Here is a 26,725-nt window from a genome sequence, read left to right on the forward strand (position 1 = left end):
AAGTGTGGTATTCAGAATTAAACTGAACATTCCAAGCATGGTCCAGTTAGCACAGAGCTGCAGTAGAACAGATCTCTTCGGGCCTGTATTAGTCCATTTTCGCACTGCTGTAAAGAACTACCTGAGACTTGGTAATTTATAAAGAAAAATAGGTTTAATTGACTCATGGTTCAGCATGACAGAGGAGTCCTCAGGAGACTTACAATCGTGGTAGAAGGCGAAGGGGAAGCAAGGCACATCTTTCCACTGCAAAGCAGGGGAGAGAGACACATACTCATCAAACAGCCAGATCTCCTGAGACCTAACTCATGAGAACAGCAAGAGGGATGTCCACCGCCAAGGTCCAGTCACCTCCTACCTGGCCCCTCCCTCAACACATGAGAATTACAATTCGAGATGAGATTTGGGTGGGGACACAGAGCTAAACCATATCTGGTCCCTTGTTTTTAATTAGTGATTTTAGCATTTTCTGCCCCAGCCTGTCTGATGTATGGAGCACGTGTTCATTAGTAACACTGGCTCCCTACACCTATAGTTTTTAGGGGAAATGGGCTTGAGAAGCACTTTCCCATGGGGTTCTCATTACTATCCCTCTAGTACTAATTCTGTAGATTCTCTACATCTAGGTCAATTGATGCATCGTACGAGTACTCTTGCTTGATATGCCAATCACATGTAGTTGCCTCCTGTTATCAGTTAAAATTCCCTTTCATTGTTTTTTTTTGTTTGTTTGTTTTTTTTTGAGGACTCCTAAACATATACAAGCTATAGTGGAATTTTAGGCCAACTCTATATGCTGTATACTATTCCACTGTGTGACTATACCCTAATTTATTTATTCATTGTAGAATGGATTGATGGGAGTTTGAGTAGTTTCCAGTTCTGATATGAGTTTAAAATCAGGAAATAAGTCCGTCTGAGTCATTCAGTGGGAAAGTGGTAGATCTGATGGAGTCTTTTATTTTTTGAGTAAATGACCTGGCTGATCCAAAGAAAAGCAATGACTACTGAATTCCTATGCCACTTTTATTAGCATTATGAAAGGAGAAACTTAAAGTGGAAATCTCTGAATTTCATGTAAAATAGATTGTGTGATTATTTCATTTATTGTTAGTTACTATTCAGGTTGTGATATTAATCAGATTTTGTAGTTGTGATTACTAATTAGGAAATCCTGTATTCAAATGATAATTTGGTTCAAATAGTATCTTATAACTTCATTATTTGTTTTCAGTGAATTTTCTTACTAAGTGAATTCTAACTTTTTAAATGGAGAAAATATGAATAGATTAGTTTGATTCAGCTAATAAATGCATTAAACTGCCGTTGGAAGTGTGTGTATGCATGAGGTTGAAGGGGAAGCTTCTGTTACTAAAATGAACAAAAAATAAGGGAAAAAACACCACCATTTTCTTTTTTCTCTTTACCTATTGGGAGACATATGACTGAGAGCTATGTGTCATGTACTAGCTAATAGAAAACGTTGTGGCATTTGTTTTCTCCCATCCCCCTTAAAAGGAGCTGATGGCAGTAGGGCACTGGTTGAGCCGTGTCACTTTCTGTGCGTCTGCAGTCTCTCAGACTCACACCTGGGTGCTCTCACTCACCCGATTGCCTTTAAATACCATCTGTAAGGGATATCTCCAAAATGGTGGTATCTCACCCTGACCTCTTTCCTCAGTTCCATACTAACTAATATGTCTTAGCGCCTTCATGATGTCTGTGCTTGAGTGTCATGTCAGCCCTGTTTCTAAAGTACATCATGCTTTTTTCATCTCCACTGCTACCCCCTCATATAAGCCAAGCTTTTCTCTCACCTGGGCTGCCGTCATAGCCTTCTAGCTGTCTTCTCTGCCTCTCCTTTTAACTCCTTCATAATGAATTGCAGCTAAAGTGATCTTCTCAAAATATAAATGAAACCATGGTAATATCCTTGCCTTAAATCCTCTAGGGGCTTATCAATGTATTTAGAATTATCAGATTTATGTTAGGGATAGAGGACTTGGGATCATGAGCAGTGCAGATGGTTGAAGGCCATACTGTGTTTTGATGAAAGAAAAAGAAAACCTGCCTCTGGTGTAGCTCTGTGGCATGGGAAGAGTGTGGAAGACAAATATTTGCTGATCACAGCATTCTACCAAATAAGCATTAGCTCCAATTTTATTTCTCTTTTGCTGGGAAATTGGGGCCTTCTTTGAGTACTAGTGAGTAAGACATTTTGCGACAGTGCTGAGTATGAAAGGCCCTGGTCTCTGGAAGGCTAATGCCAAATGTTGGAAGGCCTTTAAAGAAGATGCCAAGCCACAGTGAGTGCCAGCTGCTAGCTCTGAAATAGTGATCTCAAAAGGTAGATTTCTTTTGTGCTATATTTGTGCTAGGCAGTGCCTTTAAAAATATAACTAGAACCATTACGGTGAATAGACACAGAAAATAATTTTATGTTATACAGTAGTTATATATACTAGCTTCCTTTAAATAAATATTATAGCTTTATCAGTTTTTTAGACAGAATTGGAGTGTGGGGGGGAAGAATATGAACATGGGTCCTTCCCTTCTCTTTTTCCTGCCTCATCTCATTAGAGAAGTATTTAAGGTAGCTTTCATATAGTAAATTTAACAAGGCGGGAAAAAAATAGATGAGGAAATACGGATAGAGGAAAAAATAAGGATGGATGGAAAATGCAATAATAGATTATGGGGAAATAACATTCTATAAGAAAGGCTGCATACCTAGCACCAGTACTCGTTAGCAGGTTTTCCTTTTTTTTTTTTTTTTTTTTTTTTTTGCCGTTTGACCGCGTAGGTAAAGTCCTGCTTGCTGCCGTTCACCTGATGAAGGGCAGCATGTTGGAACTTCCATCTGTTTTACACTCTTTTGGCAGGTCATTTCTCCCACCGTGAGCCAGGCTTGAGAATCTAGGCAGATGTCAGAGGTCTGTCCCTATGTTTCTTTCAAGCTGGCAAGAATTCCACCATGACTGCCACTTGCTCCCCCATAAGTGTCAGAATCTGTCATAATGGTTGGATGTTTTTGTAAAACATAAACATTCCTGATTTTAAGGTGTACAGTGAGACATATTTTGTAATTTGGGAAGGTACACCATTTCAGTTTAGCAATAGGGAGCTATGGAGTTAGGCAGGGAGTCAATAGGATATGTGCAGTCTTGGCAGTATTTCAGTGTCAGTTGATCCTTGATTGTTCATAGTGATATATAATGCCTTCGGATTTAATGAGAAAAACAGTAAAAAAATTTATGTGGTTCCTCATCATCCCCCATGTCTTATACCTTGCTTGTCCCTATCTTTAAAGTAACCTCCAAAACAGATGAAAGGTTTTATATTTAAAAAAAAAGAATTCCAAGCATGTCTTAAAGTAAGCAATAAAAATACTTTGGTGGTTACAGTTTACCTAATATAAATACCACTTTAATCTGTGTGTCCTGTCAGACACACTCCCCATTGAATTCTCAAAGTGCTGTCCAGAGACTGTGACTAGATAATCTGGCTAGTTTAGTAACCTCAGGAGAGATTTTAGTAAGATGACTTTCATAATCCTCAAATCTTACGTATGTTGGCTTCTGGTTTTTTCAAGCATGCATCACTGACTAGAACAGCTCTTATATCTATTTTGGCATCTTGAAAATTATATTAGTTTTTACTACCGGGATGAGACCCCTCAGACTCTTCCAGTCTTTGAATTAAGGACATATTGAGTCACGGCCTCTTCACTGTCACTTGCTCTTAATAAGTGATGTACCCAAGGAGGATTACGTCCCGTAGGCCAGTAGAGCACCATTTTTTCATTAACACAAAGTGTGCTGCTTCTCTGATACCACTACGGTGCCAGGAATGGTACCCTACGGTCTGGAAGAATTTATAATGCACTACCCAAGTGCCAAACTTACTGCCAGAGAACAACTTAGAATTGAGGATAGAAGGGTGGAAAACAGCAACCATGGGGCTTGCTAACTTTGCTCTTATACAGATTGAGTATCTGAAATGCTTGGGACCAGAACGTTTTGGATTTCAGATTTCCTTGGATTTCAGAATATCTGGATATACAAAATGAGTTAGCTTGGGGATGGAACCCAAGTCTAAATGTGCAATTCATTTGTTTCATATATACCTTGTACATACAGCCTGAAGGTTATTTTATACAATATTTAAAAAATATTTTTGTGCATAAAACAAAGTTTTGACTGCATTTTGACTGTGACCTGTCACATGAGGTCATGTGTGGAGTTTTCTCCTTGTGGTATCATGTAGGTACTCATAAAATTTTGAATTTTGGGACATTTCTGATTTTTGGATTAGGGATGCTCAATATGTGTTTGTGTAGGTGTAGGTGTAGGTAGAATGTTCCATGAGTCGCTTTTGTATTGTAATAATGTACTTGGTAGCTTTTTCTCAGAAGGGTAATTATTCATAGAACTGTAATGGTAATTTAGTAGTTATAATACAAGTACTATGCCTCATTTTAGAAAAGTATGTGCAATTAACTTTCCTGGACATTTTCATTGCCTTGTAATCAGGTTTAACTTATAATTGAAAGAGAAGATATATGAAATAGTAAGAGCACCTCAGAGCTTCACAAAATAATTTAATCAAGTCTCATTATGTGGATACTATAATGCCACTGTCTTTTGAAAAGGAGGTAAAAGTTAAGGCCTGTCCGATAAGAGAAAGCTCAGTATACCTGCAAGCAAAGGACCTCAGTGTAGTCTTTGTGAGTGGTGCCAAAGTAAACTACATTTTTAAGGAGAGTAAGTGGTAAAGTAATATTAGCAAAATATTCCCAAATAAGGATCTATATATTGAGGCAAATTGCTTCTGGCAAGAGGCTTGATTAATGGCAGCTATGAAAATTTTAATAGATAAGTTCATACCACAGAAAGCATTTAGATACAATTATCTGAATGCATTTTGCATTGAGAATCTGTTATCAAAACACTTTTACACCGTGAAAAGAACAGGAGTTTATTAACATTCATAATACATTTTGAAAGCACATGTAATAGTTGCATTCTAAAACTCAACGTGAGAAGTAAAAATGTCTTTTTAGAGGATTTAGAATAGTGTAAGAGAATAAAATGATCTGGAACACTAGTCTCTTCTTTCGCATTTATACAAGTCCTTTCCCAACTACCCCAGTTGTAACCCACACCAACCCCTTGTGTTTCTTAAGTAAAAAGTCTTAAAAAATACTTTTTTTAATAGCTAGACATATTATTTTCTTCTATTGATAAACTTCTTTCAGCTTTAAAAATCTTCACTGTGTATATCAACTGTTCTTGTTCTTCTCATAATGAAACTTTCTAAAGAAAAGTAATTTAATCTTTGGTTATGACTGAAACCGCATTCATCTATCCGGTGAATATTAGGTTTTGTGTGCCATGCAGTATGCTAGTTGCTGGGGATACAGAGGGCAGGGGACAGACATGGTTTCTACCCTCATGGAGCTCACATTATGGTGAGGGAGACCATCAAAATAAATGAAATATTAATAGTTGTAAATTATGACAAGCCCTGTGAAGGAAACAAATTGGGCAATGGAAGCATTGGACATATAAATTAAAGTAGTGAGAGATGAAGTTGGAAGGATAGAGTGAAAACAAATTTCTTTCCCTATTAGAACATAGTTTTTGGCTGGGTGTGGTGGCTCATGTCTGTAATCCCAGCACTTTGGGAGGCTGAGGTAGGTGGGTCCTTTGAGGTGATCCTGGGCAACGTAGTGAAACCCAGTCTCTACCAAAAATATAAAAATTAGCTGGGTGTGGTGGCGTGTGCCTGGGATCCCAGCTACTCGGGAGGCATAGGTGGGAGCATCGCTGGATCTTGAGAGGTCGAGGCTGCAGTGAGTCGTGATCGCGCCACTGCATTCCAGCCTGAGTGACAGAATGAGACCCTGTCTCTAAATTAATTAATTAATTAATAAGAATATAGTTTTAGTGTTACTTACTGGACCTTGAGAATATAGAATTTTAGCTTACAAATTATATAGCTTAAGTGAGTTATATGATACTTAATAAATGATAGGAAAATGTATCCTACTACCTCTTGCCTTGCTCCATGAGTTGCAGCCATTCTTTATAGAAATTGTAAAGATTGCATAGTGTACAAACAGTATAAGATACAGCATTATAATTATATATTGAGGGATTTATTGTTGTTGTTTTTAGTGATTTGTTATTAAAGTACAAAATTTTGGCTGAGGTGTCCTACCAGAATTTTTCCCCCTTTATATTTCTGCCTCTTTTAAAGTCTTCGGGCTCTTGCTGTGCATGCCGGTGAGTACCGTAGTGCCACGCTTGTATATTTTTATTTTGAAGGTTTTTATGTAGTTTGCTCAGGAAACTGTAAAATACCTAAGCACTATCTGCTCTTATTTATGTATACATCCCTAAATCTAGCACAGTGTCTGGCACAAAGATAGGTGTGCTTAGTGAATGTTTGTTCTGTGAGTTTCTCTGCTTTTTGTTTTGTTTTGTTTTTGTTTTTGAGACAGTCTCGCTTTTTTGTTCAGGCTGGAGTGCAGTGGCGCGATCTCGGCTCACTGCACCTCTGCCTCCCAGGTTCAAGCGATTCTTCTGCCTCAGCCTTGCGAGTATCTGGGATTACAGGCTGCGCCACCACGCCTGGCTAATTTTTGTATTTTTAGTAGAGACAGGGTTACACCATGTTGGCCAGGCTGGTCTTGAACTCCCAGCCTCAGGTGATCTACCCACCTTGGCCTCCCAAAGTTCTGGGATTACAGGCGTGATCCAGCCTGAGTTTCTCTGATAGTATGGGTGCCCAGTGAGAGGTGAGTACTTTTGGTAGCAGAGAAGAAAGAGATCTCCGTGGGAAGAGGTAATATGAGAAGACTGTATGGAGGAAGTGGAAGGGATGTCTGACTGCTATGCTAGTCGCCTTTCTAGCCCAGAGAATATAGGCTACCTTGGGCTACAAAGAGAGTCAACACTGTATTATTCTCCATAGCTGTCAGGAATGTGCCTCATGCAGGCTCCCTTCAGAAGAATGCTTAGAGAGATTATTCTCCAGGCTAATGATGTGTATCCCCTGGTATATTCCTCGCTGGACTATCAGAGCTTTACGTTTGTGTTCTTCTGCATCTCATGACTCAGAATTCTAGGCTTTATTTATTTCTGAGTCTTCTAGTAAAATGCCAGAAAATTTTAGGGAAATGTTATAATGTATCAGAAACTCTAATGTAGCATCTACCTATGGCAAGCACCATGCTAAGTAAGTACTGGGGTCCAAAATGATAGGTAAGATATGATTCCTATCCTCACAAAATTTAGTAAGATGGGCTAAACATAAACTTATAAAAATCGAAGTGCCGCGATTGAGGTATACACAGAGATGTATCAGAGCATTTTAGTCTGTTCTGGGGCTTTAAAGGTAATTTCATGGAAAAGATAAATAGGGGTTAGATGAACAATAGGAGAAGTTTATTCTAAGCAAAACATCAGCGCAAGCAAAACTGTAGAGATATGAACCAGAGTGGCACTCACAGAGAGCGTTCAGTCTTGAAGTAGTTTGACTGTTTGAGTGAGGCTGGAGAAGTAGCTCATAGAGTGATTGTATACCAGTGCTAATATTGAATGTTTCCGTTTTACACTAATTGCCAGGAGGGAATAGGTTTATGTTGTGTTTAGCTATTCAGCACTTAAGCAGTAGATGGGCTTTCTCTAACACAGTTTCCTGTTATATATATAAAAGGAATATATGTACACACATACACACACACACACTCATGATTCATACTTTAGAGAACCAAAAATATGTTATTTTAAATCCTGATATCTAGGGAAGCTCCAAGGTGAAGTGTAGGAGTGAGGATCTTGTACTACTCACAAACTGACATGACCATATTTACCCAGAGGTACTTTGAAACAATATATTTTGATGGTCTTTTTCTTTCTTTAATTCTGGAAGAAATAGATCTTTGAAGCTTGGAATAAAGAGTTAGAAATATCTGGTGAAACATTTGGAGACATACTTGTAATACATGTGAAATACGAAAATAAGGCAGCCAGTGAAAAGGGTTTTTAACTTGAATAAACTTCCCTAAGTCATGTAATGTACTTGAATTAAGAAGTTTTTATTTTGAAAATAGTTTAACAGTTTTTATAGTGGTTTCCTGTCTTATCAATAGTGTTTGTGTAGGGCACTTAAAATGATGTTCTTGTGAACGAATTTCAGGTATAAGCCCAGGTGTTTATTAGTCAGAAATATTCTAGTATTTGTTTTACTTACTTTTATTCCTCAAAATTTACACGTTGATTTTTAAAAATGAAAAAGGTGGCAAGTGTAAAGCTATGGAACAAACCTCTTAAAGTCCTTAAGATGAATGCTTTCCAGTGCTGTAATTATATTCCTGAATGTGATTTTTTTAAAAAAACAAAACCCAATCAGACTCATACACCACAGTCCCAAGTAGATCCCAGAAACCTTTTTTCTACCCCATCGTCTTCTCCCGCTCTTCCTCTTCTTCACTTCCTTCTCCCCGCCACCCTTTCCTATATTCTTCTTCCTCTCTGCTCTACCATCATTTCCTCTCCCCATCCGTCTTCTTTTCCTTTCTCCTTGTCTCCTCTCCTCCTTCCTGTCACTCTCAGCCTCATCTCCCTTTGTTTCCAGTATGTATAGAAAGAACATAATATAGAGAGAGCCTTATAGTTCGCAAATTGTTTTTAGGTCCACAGAGCACCTGAGCACTGTGGTTAGTGTATCAGTGTGATGAGTGCTATTGGAAAAAAAATAGGGAAGAGACCCATGGCGGGTGTAACTTTAAATTTTGTGGGGAAGAACAGTCTTGATGAGGTGGTGGCATTTAAGGAAAACTTGTAAGAAGTAAAGAGAGGAGCTGTGTTGATATCTGAAAGGAAGAGAATTCTAGGCACAGGGAACAGTAATTTCAAATTGTGATTGTTTGAATAATAGCTTATTAGGCTGGAATGCAGAGAAGAAAGGGGAGAGAGCAATAGGCAATTTGGTTAGAAGGGTAACTGGGGCTGGGTGTTGGGGAATACTGGGCCATTGGAGGGTTGATTTCTGAGTTTCCTGTTCTGTTCCATTGGCCTCTTTGTCCTTGAGTCATTATTATCCTGTTATAATTACCAAGGTTTAATTATAAATAGTGATACTAGCAGGTTGTCTCTCACTTTTTTTTTCTTTAAAATTGGGTTGGCTATTCTTGACTGTGTTCTATGTAAATTTTAGGATCAGCTTGTCAAAAACTTGGGCTATTGATTAGAATTACATGGAATTTTTAGGTCATTTTGGGGAAATTATAATCTTTATGGCATTTATTATATCCAGGAATATGATACATCTTTTAAAAGACTTCATATATTCTTTTATATTCTTCAAACAGACTATTCTATAAATTTCTCCGTGGAAACCTAAGCTGTCTTTTATTGGTTTATTTTCTGGATACCTTACAGTTTTTATTGCTATTGCTAATGGGATATATTTTTCCCCATTATATTTTCTAAGTTTTTTGTAGGAGTACAACTATTATTGAGCTTGTATCTACCAACCTTATCTACATGCTTGATCTCTTTTGTTAGTTCTCTTAGTCTATGTATTGTCTACATAGGATATCCAAGAAAATTATATCCATCTGCAAATAAAGATAGCATCACCACTTCCTTTTTTTTTTGGAGACTGAGTCTTGCTCTGTTGCCCAGGCTGGAGTGCAGTGGCCCAATCTCAGCTTACTGCAAGCTCTGCCTCCCGTGTTTACCCCATTCTTCTGCCTCAGTCTCCTGAGTAGCTGGGACTACAGGCGCCCGCCACCATGCCGGTCTAATTTTTTTTGTTGTTGTATTTTTAGTAGAGACCAGGTTTCACTGTGTTAGCCAGGATGGTCTCAATCTCCTGACCTCGTGATCCGCCCTCCTCGGCCTCCTGAAGTGCTTGGATTACAAACGTGAGCCACTGCACCCGGCCCCTTTTTGATTTTTATACCACCTTTTTTCTTTTCTTGTCTTATTGCATTGACTTGGATATCTAAGGGCAGTGTTGTGTAGAAAAGCAGTTATGTTTGTTTTGCTCCATTTTTTAAAAGGGATTCTTCTAAAATTTTGACGTGACGCAAGACAATTGCTTTATCTGTTTCGGTCAGTTCCTTTTGATTTCCAAAGTTCCCTAAGAGTTTTAAAACTAATTATTATTGAACTTTTTTCTGAAATTTAACATATGCTTCTTTCTTAGGTATTGAGATAGATTCTTTGATTTTTCTTATTAATCTGTTAATGCATTGTATTAGTTTCATAGATTTGCCGATGTTAATTCATCACATCATTTGTTGAAGCTGTTTGAATAAGAGAAATGGGTTGAGCCTTGAAAATTTGGTAAAACCTAAGATGGTATTGAAGTGGGTGGATGGGTTTTTTTAGTTACTGTTTTCAAATTCTTTTATTTTTATAGAAAATTATTTATTTCATATGTATCAGATTTAATCAGCATAAAGTTACTGTATTTATAGTGTTCTTATTGTTAAAAGTGTTCTTCTTTGTTTGTAGTTATTTCCTCTATTTTTGTTCCCAGGATTGTTTGAGCACTTACCTTCCTGCACATACATCTTTCATCCCTCTCCTTAAATCAGTCATACCTAGTATTTTTGTCATCTATTAGTCTGCTCCAAAAAGAAGTTTTATCTTGTTAATCCTTTCTGTTGCTTTTTCCTATTTTATTAATAATACATATTTTTGTCATTATTTTCCTCGTTCTGTTTTATTGTGTTTACTCTTTGCTTTCTTCATTTCTTTTAAGACTTTTAGGCCTATAAGGATATAAATTACTCTGTAAGTACTGTTTCTGGTAGATTTTGACATGTATTACTTTTGTTGTCATTCAGTTTTAAATATTTTGTGATTTCCATTGTGATTTCTTCTGTAACCCATGATTTATTAGGAAGTACACGTTTAAGTTTTGAAACAAAAGGATTTTATTTTAACCTTTCAAAAAAAACTGTCGATTTCTAACTAAATTGCACTGTTGTTAAAGAATATGTAGACTGACTTTGGGAGGCCAAGGGGAGTGGATCACCTGAGGTCGGGAATTTGAGACCACCTAGCCAAAATGGTGAATCCCTGTCTCCACGAAAAATACAAAAATTAGCTGGGCGTGGTGGCGCACATCTGTAATCCCAGCTACTTAGGAGGCTGAGGCATGAGAATCGCTTGAACTGGGAGGTGGAGGTTGCAGTGAGCCGATATCATGCCACTGCACTGCAGGCTGGGCAACAGAGTGAGATTTCATCTCAAAAAAAAAAAAAAAAAAAAAAAAAAAGCAAACAAACAAAACCAAGAGTATGTAGACTATATATCATCATTTCTTTGAAATGTGATACTTGTCTTGTGTCTTGTTACGTATTCAATTTTTGTAGCTCTTCCATGTATTCATGGAAAAAGGATACGTTCTTTCTTTGTGGAAAGCCATGGTATACACTAGAAAACATGTTAAAATATTTATTAATTTTAGATTTGTCAGTTTCTCCTTATTCTAATTTTTTCTGTATATATTTCTGAGCTATATTGCATACTAGTATGGCTGTGTACATGTTCATGATTGATTGTCTTCTTGAGTTTCTCTTTTTATATTTATTGATGAACTTAAGTTTTAAAATATTTCGTTGTTTTATTTATTGTTATTCCTGTACTAGGTTTTTTCTTGTTAGAATTCATCTGGCATTTGATTTTCTACATTTTTTTAACTTTTAGTATAATTTTACTTTGCATGCCTTTTGTGCAATATGTAGATGGATTTATTTCAATTATTTTAGCTACTCTGGTAATCTTTGTCTTTTCAGTAGGTTTAATTACACTAGTTTTTTTTCATTTTCACAGTGATATAGCCACATTGCCTTTTAAAAATGTCTTTAAAAATGGCAAACTCTTCAACTCCATACCTTTGCACTTACAAGTTTCAATTTTTTGTAATGGTTTTTTACCACTTTCCTTTTTCTTATGATTCAAACTTCAGTTTAAATGCTTCCCTCCCCCTTTTTTTTTCAGAGAAGCTTTTCTCTGACCAATCCCTTTTTAGAATAGACCCCAACTCCCATTATTTTCTTAGTTCGTTATTTATTTCTTTTATAATACTTAGAAAAGTTATTTATCTCATTTCTGTGTAGATTATTTAGTGATGATACTAGTATTAATGTCTCCATTTTTTATCATTTTATTTATATGTTAGTTACTTGATATTAGTTGGTAGAGGGTGAAGAAAAGGGTAGCATGGTCAAGAGGAGGTGCTTCAGGGTTGGGTTACCTGAAGCAAATTGAGGAAGACATAAAGATTATTCGTGATGGAAGAGAGTATGTATAGGAGTACCTTCACAGAGAGAAAGGAGTCTCTAGGGAAGGGTGAATTAAGTTTAACTCAGAGATTTTTAAGGTGAGAAAGAGGTTAAACAAAGAATTACTTGAATCAGACCTGATTTACTGAGTAAAGAGTGGAGAATAAACAGAGTTGAGAAGGCATGGAATACTTGTCAAGTGGCGTGCCCCCAAGAGAACAGGGGTGAAGCTCCAATTTTCCTTTGACCTTGCCATGTTTTTGGTTCTGTGTATTCATTTGATAGTATCTTCTGGCCTATAGCAGTAAGGGAGATAATAGAACTGATGCAGGGACTAGTTTAAGTTACATTGTGTCTGATTTATGTTGATGTTGAATAGGGGTGAAGGCAGCATTGATCTAAGGTAGAAAATCTTGGATATACTAAACACTATGTTGAGAAGAAGGACCGGGTTTTTATTCCACCTGTGTTCTGAACTTGCTATGTAACTTTGGGTGCAATCTTGCCTTCCCCCGAATCAGAAAGAGGTTGACCTTAATAATCTCCAAAGTCTCTTAAAATTTTTAATGAAAGTATATGAAATAAATGGGGTGAGTAAAGGTTCAGGTAAAAAAGAGTAATAAGTGATAAGCAACAACATGGTATAGAGCTTGTAATAATGATTTACCTCCTGCTTCTCATGTAACACTGTATATCCTAACATATCTATAATTGTATTCATAGAACCCCTTATCATCAATGTTCATTCTCAAATCTGATCTCATTTTAACAATTTAAAATTTAAGTTGATAGAGAATATAAATGAACGTTCCCACTTATGTACGAGCCAGCTAGTAGAAAGAACATTGAATTTTAAGGCCAATTCCAGTCGTGCATTTAAAAGTGTTATTGGGCACACTAAAGTCCTTTTAGCCCTATTTGTTCATCTGTGAAATGAAGGAGGTTGGACTTTGTATGAAAACACCGGAATTTTACTTACAGGCAGATTTCTAGATCAGAGAAATATGATAGTTGTTTTGTGTCCATATTTTATCAAGACATTTGACATAACCTTTTTGATTATTCTCTTTACAGTAGAATGAGTGAGTGACAACTCACTGTTGAATTTTTAACTTGGAGTTACCTGATGAGATGACACAGGATTCTGTTCTCAGTGCAGTTTTTATTTCACCATTTTTAGCATTGCTTTGGATAAAGATATTGATGGCTTGCTAATCAAGTAACCAGTATGTTGGATTACAAAATCAGGGTCTCAGCAGGCTTTGACTAAGCACCAAATATGACAAATGGAAGCACCACGGATTTCTCCAGAGCACTCCTCTGGTTGGGCCAACAAACAGTGCTGCATAAGGATAGGAGGAAAGGGCTTCCTCGGATCTTGCCTTCACATTGCTTTCTGTGTGACACATGACCCCACATTTCAACAAGTATAAAAGAATATTGTGAATTCTCTCTTTCTCCTTTAGTCATGCCATTTCATTCCCCGAGGGAACCAAAATTATTAGGGATTGTTTGTTTGTTTTGAGACAAAGTCTCGCTGTCACCCCGGCTGGAGTTCAGTGGCATGATCTGGGCTCTCTGCCACCTCAACCTCAAAGCCTCAAGCAATCCTCCTACCTCAGCCTCACGAGTAGCTGGGACTACAGGCAGTGCCACCACCCCCAGCTAATTTTTGTATTTTTTGTAGAGATGGGGTTTTGGCCATGTTGCACAGGCTAGTCCTGAACTCCTGAGCTCAGCGATCTGCCCAACTCTGCCTCCCAAAGTGCTAGGATTACAGGCGTGAGCCACCTTGCCCAGCCATTATTAGGTTTTTTAAATGATCTGTTCAGATGTTATGCCGCATTGCAAATTGTAAGCAAATTGTGTGTGGAAATATTTTTCTCCCCACCTTCCCATTTTATACAACTGGGTGTATATTATTCATATTGTTTTGTACCTTGTTCCTTTTTTCTCATAATAGTCCTTGTTGGAGGTGTTTCCATATCAGTGTGATCATTTCCTTTTACATGGCTGCAGGGCATTACTTTGTAGGTTATATACCATAGTTAACAGGTCCTCTACCGATGGACATTTTAGTGTTTTTCAGACTTTATTACAAGCAGTGCTATAATCTATACTCAATACCATAGTTTTATCTGTGGGATAAATTCTTAGAAGTGCTGTTGCTAGGTCACAGGGGGATTCAACTTTCTAGTGTCAGTGCTGTCATTCCTGTCCTTGTTTTACATGATCTTAGAAAAAATAGAATTTAATAGTTGGGATTTAGGCATTATCAAATCCAGTGATTCTCAAAGTGTGGTCTTTGAGCCAGGAGCAGCAGCAGCATCACGTGAGAACTTGTTAAAAATGCAGATTTATGGGGCCCACCCTAAACCTCCTGAATCAGAGCCTCAGGGGCCCAGCAGTCTGCACTAACAGGTGCTTTTACATATATGGAAACTGATCAGAGTGATGAAATAACTTGCCAAAAATTATATAGTTACTGGTGGCTTCTGTTATATTTCCACTATGACTTCTATTTTTCTTGTTTTCAGTGCCTCTTTTAGAAGGACATTTTGTTTTTTAAGTTATCAATATAAAAGATCCTTGATTCAATTTTGATCTTTTTTATTTATGCTTCTCAACCGTTTGTGTTTTGGGACATAGCAAATGCAAATGAGTACTATTTTGAAATTTTTATAACAATTCCTTAGACTTTCTAAAACCAATCCTTAAATTAACTCCCTGTTATTTTGTATATACGAGTCTTTTGATGTCTCAAGGGATGGCCCCCGACATCCTTTTTTTGACTCCTTTCCAGTCACATCCCACCATTCCAAACTATATCCTTCTCTTAACCACATCTGTTGCTTGCCTCATGTTTTCTCTTTTTCTTTCTACTATTACACCCTATTTTCTTTCTTTCTTTTTTTGAATTCTATTTTAATTTAAATTGACACATAATAATTGTACATATTTATGAGCTACAAAGTGATGCTTGGATACCTGTATACAGTGTGTAATGATAAAATCAGGGTAATTAACAAATCCATAACCTCAAACATTTATCATTTCTCTGTGGTAAGAACATTCTCTGTTTTACCTATTTTGAGATATACAATGCATTATTGTTATCTAGTTACCCTACTGTGCAATGGAATACTAGAACTTATTGTTCCTAACTGTAACTGTTGGCTAACCTCCATCTCTTCCCTTCCCCTCCCCTGCTTCTGATAATCGCAATTCTGCTGTCTACTTATATGATATCAGGTATTTTAGATTCCACATGTGAGTGAGATCATGTGGTATTTGTCTTTATGTGTCTGACCCGTTTCACTTAACATAATGTCCTCCAGGTTCATCCATGTTGTCTCAAATGACAGGATTTCCATTCTATAACTTAATAGTATTCCATTTTGTATTATATAACACATTTTCTTTATTCATTCATCCCTTGATGGACACTTAGGTTGATTCCGTATCTTAACTATTGTGAATAATAATGAATAAGCATGGGAGTGCAGATGACTCTTTGACATACTGAGTTCATTTCCTTTGGATATATCCCCAGTGGTGGGATTACAGGATCGTATGGTAGTTGTATTTCTAACATTTTGAGGAATCTTTATACTGTTTTTCATAATTGCTGTCTTAATTTACATTCCCACCAACAGCATATAAAGTTCCTCTTCTCTTTGCATCCTTGCCAACACTTGTTATTTGTTATCTTTTTGATGATGTCCATTTTAACTGGAGTGAAGGGATATCTTATTGTGGTTTTGATTTGCATTTCCCTGATGAATACTCATGTTGAACATCTTTTCTATATACTTGTTGGCCATTTGCATGTTTTATTTTCAGAACAAAGCAGTGCTGGGGGGATACATCACACTACCTGACTTCAAAGTATACTGTAAAGCTATAGTGACCAAAATAGCATGACACTGACATAAAAACAGACACATAAATCAATGGAACAGAATAGAGAATCCAGAAATAAATTCACTTATCAACAGACACTTCATTTAAAAGAAGGTGCCAACAGCACATACTGGAGGAAAGAATAGTGTCTTCAAAAAATGATGCTGGGAAAATTGGATTTCTTCATGCAGAGGAATGAAGCTAGACCCCTATTTCTCACCACATACAAAACCAATTCAATTTAAAAACTTTAAATATAAGATCACCTCTCCCCTCCCCCCCCCCCCCCCCCCCCAAAAAAGTATGAAACTACTAGAAGAAACCATAGGAGAAATCCTTCTTCACATTCATTGATCTGGGCAAGGATTTTAAAAATAAAACTTCAAAGGTCCAGGTAATAAAAGCAAAAATAGAAAATGGGATTATATCAAAGTAAAAAGCTTCTGCACAGCAAAAGAACTGACCAACAGTGAAAAGGGTAACCCACGGAATAGGAGAAAATATTTGCAAACTGTATATCTGACAGGGGATTAATATCTGGAATATCTAAGGAACTCAAGTCAGTAGCAGAAACCAACCAGATTTAAAAGCGGGGCAAAATACCTGAATGGACATTTCTCAAATTTTCATTTGTTCTTTTCTTCTTAAAGCATTTGTATATTCTAAATTGAAGAAATCACTACTCGTTAGCCTTTCTATGGCATTTTGTTATTATTTGTATGTTTGTGCCTGGCTTTATTTTATTCATGTGCTTTCATATCAGTCTCTTGCTAGTGAATATGCTCCTTGAGGGCAAGGACTGTTTTCTTCAGTGTCACTTCAGGCTCCTTGCACCATTCTTAGCTAAATGTTGGTTGTATTTGTTCTCGTGCACAGTTGGGACTCGGTGGAATAGAGAACATGTTCTGTGGCTATAGTCTATCTACATTTATTTCTCCCACCAGCTTCTTATAAATAAGCTGGTAACTACATGTGATACTGGGCATGAATAGGGATAAGTCAGCTCAAACTCCCTTAGCTGGAATTTACAGCTGAAAAATAAGCCAATCCACAATCAGTAAAACTATATTTTGGTCCTATTTAATGTGCCAGGCATAAAGTTGTATGTAGAAGATGGTGTGTTTCTAGTGTCATTTTCATAAAGGACAGAGTGTTTTTACTATTTATATTATTTTATACCTATAGATGTTCAAATTATGTGCATTTTTGCTTTTGTGAACTTTATAAACTTAGAAGTATGGTATCAAGAGTTTTTAAAACTTTTTTCAAAATTCTTTTAGAATTGTAGTCACTATCTTGAATTTACCCTGTCATGTTAAATACCCAGATACCAAGACTGGGTGTTTCCTACTGGTGAAATGTCATATTTTGGTAAAACAAAAAATGTTACCTAAACATACTGGTCAAAGAAGAATATATATGTGTCACTATGTGATAGAGAAACATTTTAATTTTATTGCATTTTTTCCTTTCAAGCATTATAATTTTGCACTTGAAACAACATTTATTTTTTTTTAGTAGTACTCCAAATGTACTTTATAATATTTTAGAGAAGTTTTGAAAAGAAGCAGCATCTTTGGGATGACTTTTTAAAATTGTGGTTGCTTGGCTTTATTTAGTAAAAGTGATTTTGTTTCATCAGGCAAATGTTCTTACGAGATGTTTTGAGAAATGGAGATATGTTATGGCTATCTTAACGGCCAAAGTTACAATTTTGAAAAAATGTGCTGAGGGATTGCCTTCTGATCTTGTTCGTAAGCCACTTTTTTTGAGACAGGGGTCTTGCTCTGTTTTCCATGGTGGAGTGCAGTGGCTCGATCACAGTTCACTGCAACCTCGAACCCTTGGGCTCAAGCAATCCTCCCACCTCAGCCTCCTCAGGAGCTAGGACTACAGGTACACGCCACCGTGCCTGGCTAATTCATTTATTTATTTTTGGTGGAGATGAGGTCTTATGTTGCCCGGGCTGGTTTTGAATTCTGGCCTCAAGTTATCCTCCTGCCTCAGCCTCTCAAAATGTTGGAATTACAGGTGTGAGCTGTTACGCTGGGTCAGTGGGCCACTTTAAAAAATAAGTCTTTTAAGTGTTTATTCATTTATTTGACTTAACACGTTTTGAGTGCTTGTCATGTGCTAGACACTGAGACAATAGAAAACTATTCCAATTCTTTCTCTGTTCTTAGGTGTTTATAGTTGGCATAAGAGTTAGATTTTATGCAAATGAAACTGGAAACATTTTGTATAGTAACTTACAAAAGTTCTCAATGCAGTATATTCATATTTCCAGATTTATCTGATGGCTTAGTTTGTCAATACTGAATTAGAAGTTTCTCTTTTGCCCATAATTAGAAGTCAGCCTTACTGGACGGTTGATAAAGTAGATCTGTATCTTACCTGTAGTTCCTGTTTCTAGCACCCATTTCCTACCAAAATATAAAGTTGAGTTTCTCATTCTCTCTTTTGTAGTGAGCATTTGTCCTGTGCTTTCACATTCTTTCTGCATGGAGAAAGTAATGTATGCACAAGTGTGGAGATTGCCCAGCACCAGCCAATTTATTTGATCAATGAGGAGCATATACATATGGCTCAGTCTTCACCTGCACCATTTCAAGGTAGGTATTGATGTTCCTGCTCTCCACCCCTATCCATCACCGAGTGGATAACCATGTTGCCCAGTAAAGTTTTGCAGGGTGAGACCTTATCTTAAATGGACATTTTAAAGCTAAGCATAAGGGTCAGATTTTGAAGAAGGAAGAAAAGACTACCATTTCATAATTAAGTAGTAATAGTATGTTAGTTTTTCGCTGAAGCTTATCGCATATATAAGATGGTCTTATGTGTATTCTTTTGTAAGAGTAAAATGTAGAATTTCCTTCAGAACAAAAGAAAATCAATAAATACTTGAAAAATATAATTCAATGAGTAATTGACCAAAGTCACAAATTAAAGGTTTTCATTGTTGTGTTTATTAACAAGGTTTTAGGAATGTAATGGTTTATAGAAGATAAACCAAATACTTAGTATTTGAAATTTCTATCAGAATCAAAGTTCTAGAATTATGCAGTGTATAGTTTCTTCAGCGATGTTCCTAACTTTGTTTTAATTTTAAACTCCATTGGTAATAGGTATTTAGTTGTAATTTAAATGTAATTTATACATTCATATTTTCATTAATTCTCAGCTTTACCACCTAGATATCACCAAAATAACTTCATGTCCTTTTGATCTGAGCATTACAAATTTAGTTTTGTCTTTGGAATTCAGAATTTTCCGTGAGTAACAGCTTTTAAATGTTATAATATTAGATTGAACCATATGGAAACAATCTTTTTTTGGTTCAGTCTAATATGTCATTATTAGAGATGACTGGTTGAAATAGTCTTAGCATATCACACAATATAATTTTTACAAACACTGATATTTTAACTGACTTGACTAAAATATTGTAATTGCTGTAACAACCTATCATGAGCATTTAGCCTCCATTGTATTTATTTTTTGTTTTCTATAAACTATTCTGATCTAATTCAATGAAAGCATCTGTTTCTCGCCCCAAATATAATAAAACTTTTTTTTTTTTGAGGTAAGAAAGAACATTGAATCCACATTTAACTGTGTCCTAGTTTTTAACTCCAACTTCCCTACTGCAATACATTTTAAGCTGTGTAAAGTTGGGTGTTTAGTGTATGAACTACTAGAAAATTCAAAACCCAATTCTTAGACTGTACAGTACAAATTGTACAGTATTTGCAAATTATGGTTTGTCAGAATTTTTAAAATACTGTTTTCTTGAGTGTAAAAGTGCTGAGGACCATCTGACTTCATTCAACATTTTATCACTCAGAATAAAAGCATTTAGTTATGATAATAACAGAGGAATAACTAGTCATGAGGGAAGAGAACTTATTTCTAATCCTCAACATTGAGAACAATAATATTAGGAATACCAAGTCCCTATAGACCACTTTTAATTTTTCTGATTTTTGTCACTGATAGAAGTCATAGAATACTTTTGTGGAGCATTATTTTGCTTATTTTCCATGATTGGTGTGGAGGAAGACCATACTAAGGCAGTTGCTGTCCTTATGGATAATTATGATAAACATAATTATCCAAATTGATGTGGGAATTTCCTGGAAGCATTATTGCAAAACAGTTACCCTTGATTAACTGTGTTAGTTGGAGTCAGTATTTTTATCCCATTTGGATCATTGAGGAACAGCAGAAAGACTCCATGATACATGTGATGTCTATAGCTATCTCTCTCTTGATTGATGTGACATATGATCTAATTCTTTTAAAAAATTAAAAAAAGAAGACATTCCGTTTAATGACCATGCTGAGTTTTTGTTAAAAATTAGAATTAAGAAAAAGTGGCCTTTATCTTCAGAAACGTATTATTTGGAAGATTGAAGTACTCACTCCAAGGCTATGAACTGGCTGAGTAATTCACAGTACTATTATTAACTATATTTTTGTGTCTGACTCAGTGAAAATGACATCAAGGTCAAATACTGAAAGAAGATAGAGGACTTTGGGTCCTTTACTTTGAGTTAAATCAAATTTTACTTAGCATTGTTTTATCAACAGACCTCTAAAACAGTCAAAACAGAAATGATAACTATTATGCTTCAAGCTTTTGTACATTAAGACTTTCCCACTGTTAGAAATTTCATTTATATGTTATTCTTTGATTACCACAGATGTTTAGGGAGTCTCAGGAACCACAAGAGTGTTCAAGTTTTAGGCAGCATTTGGGGTCTATGTGTTGAATGATTTTCTTCTGTTTTGGGAGATTCAGTGTTTACATTGTACAGGCTATTATTAAACAGATATGTATATGCTTCAAAGCATAGTTGTCTGATAACATTGTACTATCCATATTTTATTTCGTTTAAAAATTGTGGGAGGTTGAGAGGTGTATAAATAATAAGAAATTTTAAAACAAGAAACTTCAAAATATCATAGTTTTGTGGCTAAGGTGGGAGCATCACTTGAGCCTAGGAGTTCAAGACCAGCCTGAGCAACATAGTGAGACCCAGTCTCTATAAAAATAATTTAAAAAAAATTTCTTTTAAATCATACTTTAAATACAGTTAGGAAATAAAGAACAATGTACATTAAGTGATACTGTAACCTAACCTAAAATTACCACATATGTAGTGTTGCACTTAAGTAGGAATTATTTCTCTAATGTTTAGCATGTGTTTCTCCTCCCCTCCATAGTACTGGTAAGTCCTTATGGCTTAAATGGGACGCTAACAGGCCAAGCATACAAGATGTCAGACCCAGCCACTCGTAAGTTGATTGAGGAATGGCAGTATTTCTACCCGATGGTGCTAAAAAAGAAAGAAGAATCGAAAGAGGAAGACGAGTTGGGATATGATGATGATTTCCCTGTGGCAGTTGAAGTAATTGTTGGTAAGAGAAAATATTTTGCCTGAAGAACTTTATTCTTCTTCCTCTTCCTTAATTTAAAAAGATAATCATTTAGATTCATCAGAAATAATCTCCATAATTTTCCCATCTTTTTAAAGAAATTCTCTTGACACAGTGGTATATACTGAGTAGTTATCTTGCCTGAAGCACCCTTGGTCTGTGTGTTCCAAATGCTCTTATCATCATGTTGGAACACATGTTTAAACAGTTATTAACTTATGAAAGAATGGAGCCTATCAGCTGTTGACAGTACTTCATGAGCATCTCATTTTCACCATTGGAATCATAAAATTGGGAGTCTTGTATGAATTCTTTCTCAGTCCTGATTCTTTCCTTGTTCTCTTTGCCTATAGGTGGTGTTCGGATGGTTTACCCTTCAGCATTTGTGTTGATCTCTCAGAATGACATCCCGGTTCCTCAGAGTGTTGCCAGTGCTGGAGGCCACATTACAGTTGGGCAGCAAGGGCTTGGTAGTGTGAAGGACCCAAGTAACTGTGGGATGCCTCTGACCCCTCCCACCTCTCCAGAACAGGCTATCCTAGGTGAGTAGGATCCAGGAGTGTCCTGGGGAGAAGAGATCTCAGACAATTGTATAGTCTACCTGCCATGGAACAGGTGAGAAAACAGAAATTCCTGTTGGAAGAGATGGAGGTGGTAGAGTAACGTAAGGATTTTACAAAATGGAAAAGGAAAACTATAAACAAACAGAATTCATACACTTCAGAATTTTAACTCTGTCCACATTAGTCTTTATTGTTATTAAATAGTTTAGATTTTATTAAGGTTTGCACACACATCTGCCCCTTCATGTGTGTATGTGTTCACATATAGATAAAATATAGGGTTTTTTGTTTTTTTTTTTTAATTTTGAACAACTGAAGAATACTAAATCAGAGAATAGCTGAAGCCTCTGCCCCAGTGATCATTGTCAGCCAGGGACAGGCCTTGAACAACTCTTTTCCCTGTTGGATGTAAAGATAGACTAGTGCTTAGTAGCTCTGAATAAATATTTTTCCCTGTCAGTAAAGTGTCTGCATTAATAATAAATATTAATTATATAGGACAGTTTTGACAGTTGGAACTGCCTGTCTTCATGGAAAAATTCAGAAATTGTTTAAATTGGGAACATTTTTGCCTTCTTTATTGAGTAGTATAGTTCCTATATTAACTTTGTTATTGTTGTAGTTGACCTCACTTTAATTAGAACTGTGGTCAGTATGGAGAGGATACTCACCATACTTGAGCTGAAATGAGATTATTTATTTATAAGCATTGAATGTGGGCCAAGCTGGCAGGAACATTAGAGTAAATAAAGCCTTGGCTGCTAAACTTTGAAAATAAACTGTCAAGCCTGATACATACATAATCCTCATGAAAATTACCAGAGTAAGACAAAATTTCAAAGTTTCTAGCACAATGCTTGGCAATTAGTGGGCATTAAATAAATGTTTATAGTTAAAGAAGATATCGGGGAAAAGCATATGCCTTGTGATTGAACGCACCTTGTTGTAAAACCTGGCTATATCGTTTACAAGGTGAGTGACCTTATTTAATTCTCATGGTTTTTCTGAATCTTGGTTATTTTTTCTGATAAATACATACTTTATTGGGTTGTTGTACATACTAGGTAATATATACAAGTGCTTGGTAAACAATAAAGTCATATACAAGTGGTAGCAATAATTTAAAGCAATATTCAAAACTCGAAGTTTAGCACACATGGTCTGGAGGTAATTACTCAGATGTTTTGTGGGAAACATAGAAATGGACATGTCTGTTTTTAAGAGCCATGTATTTGCTGAGATGGTTAAAAAAAAAAAAAAGAAGAAAAGAAAAGTACATCCAACGCCAGGCATGGTGGCTCATGCCTGTAATCCCATCATTTTGGAAGGTCGTGGCAGGTGGATCGCTTGAGCTCAGGAGTTTCAGACCATCCTGGGCAACATGGTGGAATCCTGTTTCTACAAAAAATACAAAAATGAGCTGTGCATGGTGACAAATGCCTGTAGTTCCAGCTACTTGGGAGGCTGAGGTGGGAGGATGGCTTGAGCCCAGGAAGTGGAGGTTGCCATGAGCCAAGACAGCATCAGTGCACTCCAGCATGGTCGACAGAGCTAGACCATGTCTCAAAAAAATAAAAAAGTACTTCTGGCTTTCACTTGGTAGAGCAGAGAATTTGGATGATTCCTTGTGAAAGGATTTGTCATCAATCAACTATATTAAACTAAAAAAGAGCTTTCATAGTCTTTTGTAGTAATCATCATAGAGAAGATATATTAATATAAAAATTAGAATTACCAGTATTTTGAAGTTTTTAATTTCACATCACAATTTGGATTTTTAACAATTGCACTACATTAAGTTATCCACTTTTGTTATCTGTTTGTTTTTGTTTTGCCTTGTACTTAGTGAAATTTGTATTCAACTTGAAATTGAAGGCCTGCTGTGGACATGATGCTTTGACCTCTGGTCAATTCAGAACTCTTAATAGTCATAAATCAGAAACGGGGTTTTTTTGATGGGGGATTTCAATGGGGACTAATTAACTATGGATCTTCAAATTCCTTCCCCTTTAATTCTGTATGCTATTGTGTTAGGCCTTGGATAAATAAATCCCCTGGTGTCGCCTTATTCCTTAAAACAAACACACACAACTGAACAAAAGCTGCCGATATCCTTGCAGTAAAATGAATTTGCCTAAATTTTCATATCATAGGATGTTGAATTACAGGTTAGGAGTCTTAATGCTGTATCAGAGAGTATCCTGGTCAGCCTTGACATTCTATAGTTGAATGCCATATTTTTCTAGATATAGGACAGAATGGGCTACTTTGCCCTCTTAAAAAACAGCAAGGTTCTCCTGGATTAGCAGAGGGCTTAGGAGGGCCAAATAGTATTAGTGACATTACTCATACCTTATTTGGATTGGTATATCCACTTGCCTCCTTGTTTGATATGTAGAGGTAATTGCAAGTAACAGCATTCAACATGTATTTTAACAGATTGGAGTAACAAGTCTTGTTTAATTCCATCTAAGATACCACTCAGATTTTAGTTCAGTCATTTAAGTGCTACTGAAAAGCTTCAACCTAGCTTTAGTCAGAAAATTCTCTTTGGCTTGTTTCTCCCTACTCTTTTCTTTTCTTGGTCATAAATTGTTTCTTTATGATACCATGGGTATAGATCTCTTTAGCTATATCATAGGATGTTTTGGAGAGAAGGTCTGTGTTATCTGCTTCTACTTCTGTTTATTTCTTTAGTTTGCCTAGTTTTATAATTGGTGTTTGAAAAGCAATTGTAAAATTGAAATTAATTCTTTTGCATTATGAACCAAGTTGGGAACTTTTAAAATGTAGCAAAGAAAGTTCAAATTTCTTGTCTCATTTGTAATATAGTAATACTTTTATCGGAAAGAAGAGCACTTCATTTCCTTAGAATATAAGCATTTGGGTCTTTCTTTTAAATAGACGTAAGCCTGACCATTCAGCTTATATTATCATCATCTTTTATTGATAATAAGAATACTTAGTTTGTGTTATAAAGTTGCTTCTTTCTTTTTCATCTTGACTTTCGTTAAGATGTTTTGCATCATAGTTCTATTGAGAAGAAAATCCATAATATATACTTACTAAGTCAAATAGATGAAAGTGATTCAATCAGAATTTAATACTGGAAATTGACTTTAATATTTGTCTTATATAAGATAGAAGTAGTAAAATACTCCAAATGTAAACAACAACCAGTATCATCAATAATCATAATGAACATAGTTGAAAGAAATAGATTATATTCATAACCACTGTATTTGGAAAAACTAAGTGGAGTTACTAGAGAGAAAACAGTGAATTTTTAATCCTCTGAAATAAAATGTCAAGACAACCTCTTTCAGTGTTTTAGTACTAAGTTTTAAATACATAGTGCCAGGCATAAGGACAAACAGTACCACCCACAAATTTGAAATTTGACCTTGTTAAAAGCTTTGTGCCATTACTTTCTTTTTCCTACCCAGGGCACTGTGTGCTGCTGATGTACAGCCATTTAGCTACATGAGTATAAAGCTCCCTCTACTGTTCCCTTTTGCCTTGAAACTCATTGACTGTGTTAAGATTTAAAAATCTAAAACAATCAGTGGAAGTTTGCGCCTTTAATATTGTGATGTATGTACCCTTCCTTCTAAGTTGTTTCCAATACATGTGGAGTAGGAGTGCCTATGTATGTGTGTGCCCTTATGGGTGTGTGAGTGTTCATCTGATTAATTGATTTAGGGAGAAAACAATCATATGGACAGAGTTCCAGGGAAAAAATCCATTCTGATACAAATTTTACTCATGATTATAGATAGTGTTATTGCCAGGGGATAGGGGAAAAGCTACATGTATTTGAGTTTCAACAATTAAAATGCATATTTATGTTAAATAAGATAGCAGTCTATGAAGTAGGAAACCTTTTCAGAAAATCCTAACGTTCCAAATTGCCTTTTTTTTCAGGTGAGAGTGGAGGTATGCAGAGTGCTGCCAGTCACCTGGTTTCCCAAGATGGAGGGATGATAACTATGCACAGTCCAAAGAGATCGGGGAAGATTCCTCCAAAACTCCACAATCATATGGTCCATCGAGTCTGGAAGGAATGCATCCTCAACAGAACCCAATCCAAGTAAGTTTTCTGGATTATGTGTAGATCATAGTTTAGTAACCATCTCCTTGATTGCTACCTGGAAAATGTCAATTACATTGCACTATTGTGTGACCAAACTTGAGAGGTCATCGGATTGGTATTTCATCTTTTTGAATTTAATAGAATAAAATTTGAAATAAAGATGTTAAAATCAAGACATTTACTGTACTTGATTTCATTATCGAGGAAATTTTTGAAGTTCCTGATACTGTACAGATTGGCATGGTGTTGACCTAATATTTTGTATCACAGCTGGCACAGGGATTCACCATGGGTATCAGGACAGTAACCAGTGGGTTTGGTTTTTCCTTGCATATCAATGTATGAATGCATCCCTATTATGAAGGGAAAGAACCTTCCTTGCTGATTTACTATTGTATACTGGCGTTAGTTGTAATT

The 26,725-nt window shown here is 36.1% G+C and overlaps 1 protein-coding gene across 3 annotated transcripts in view; it reads left to right on the top strand.

Annotated features, from left to right (window-relative positions):
• Positions 1-26,725, top strand: part of MED13L (mediator complex subunit 13L) — a 324,575-nt gene that overhangs the window by 241,607 nt on the left and 56,243 nt on the right. For all 3 annotated transcript variants that reach the window (XM_032168588.1, XM_058424877.1, XM_058424878.1), the window contains 4 exons: positions 18,680-18,825; positions 21,440-21,634; positions 22,006-22,194; positions 26,140-26,305. In XM_032168588.1, coding sequence (XP_032024479.1) covers positions 18,680-18,825; positions 21,440-21,634; positions 22,006-22,194; positions 26,140-26,305 — 696 coding nt within the window. The remainder of the gene's footprint in view (positions 1-18,679; positions 18,826-21,439; positions 21,635-22,005; positions 22,195-26,139; positions 26,306-26,725) is intronic.

The sequence above is a fragment of the Hylobates moloch genome, unplaced genomic scaffold, assembly GCF_009828535.3.
Source record: "Hylobates moloch isolate HMO894 unplaced genomic scaffold, HMol_V3 SCAFFOLD_12, whole genome shotgun sequence".
Lineage (NCBI taxonomy): Eukaryota > Metazoa > Chordata > Mammalia > Primates > Hylobatidae > Hylobates > Hylobates moloch.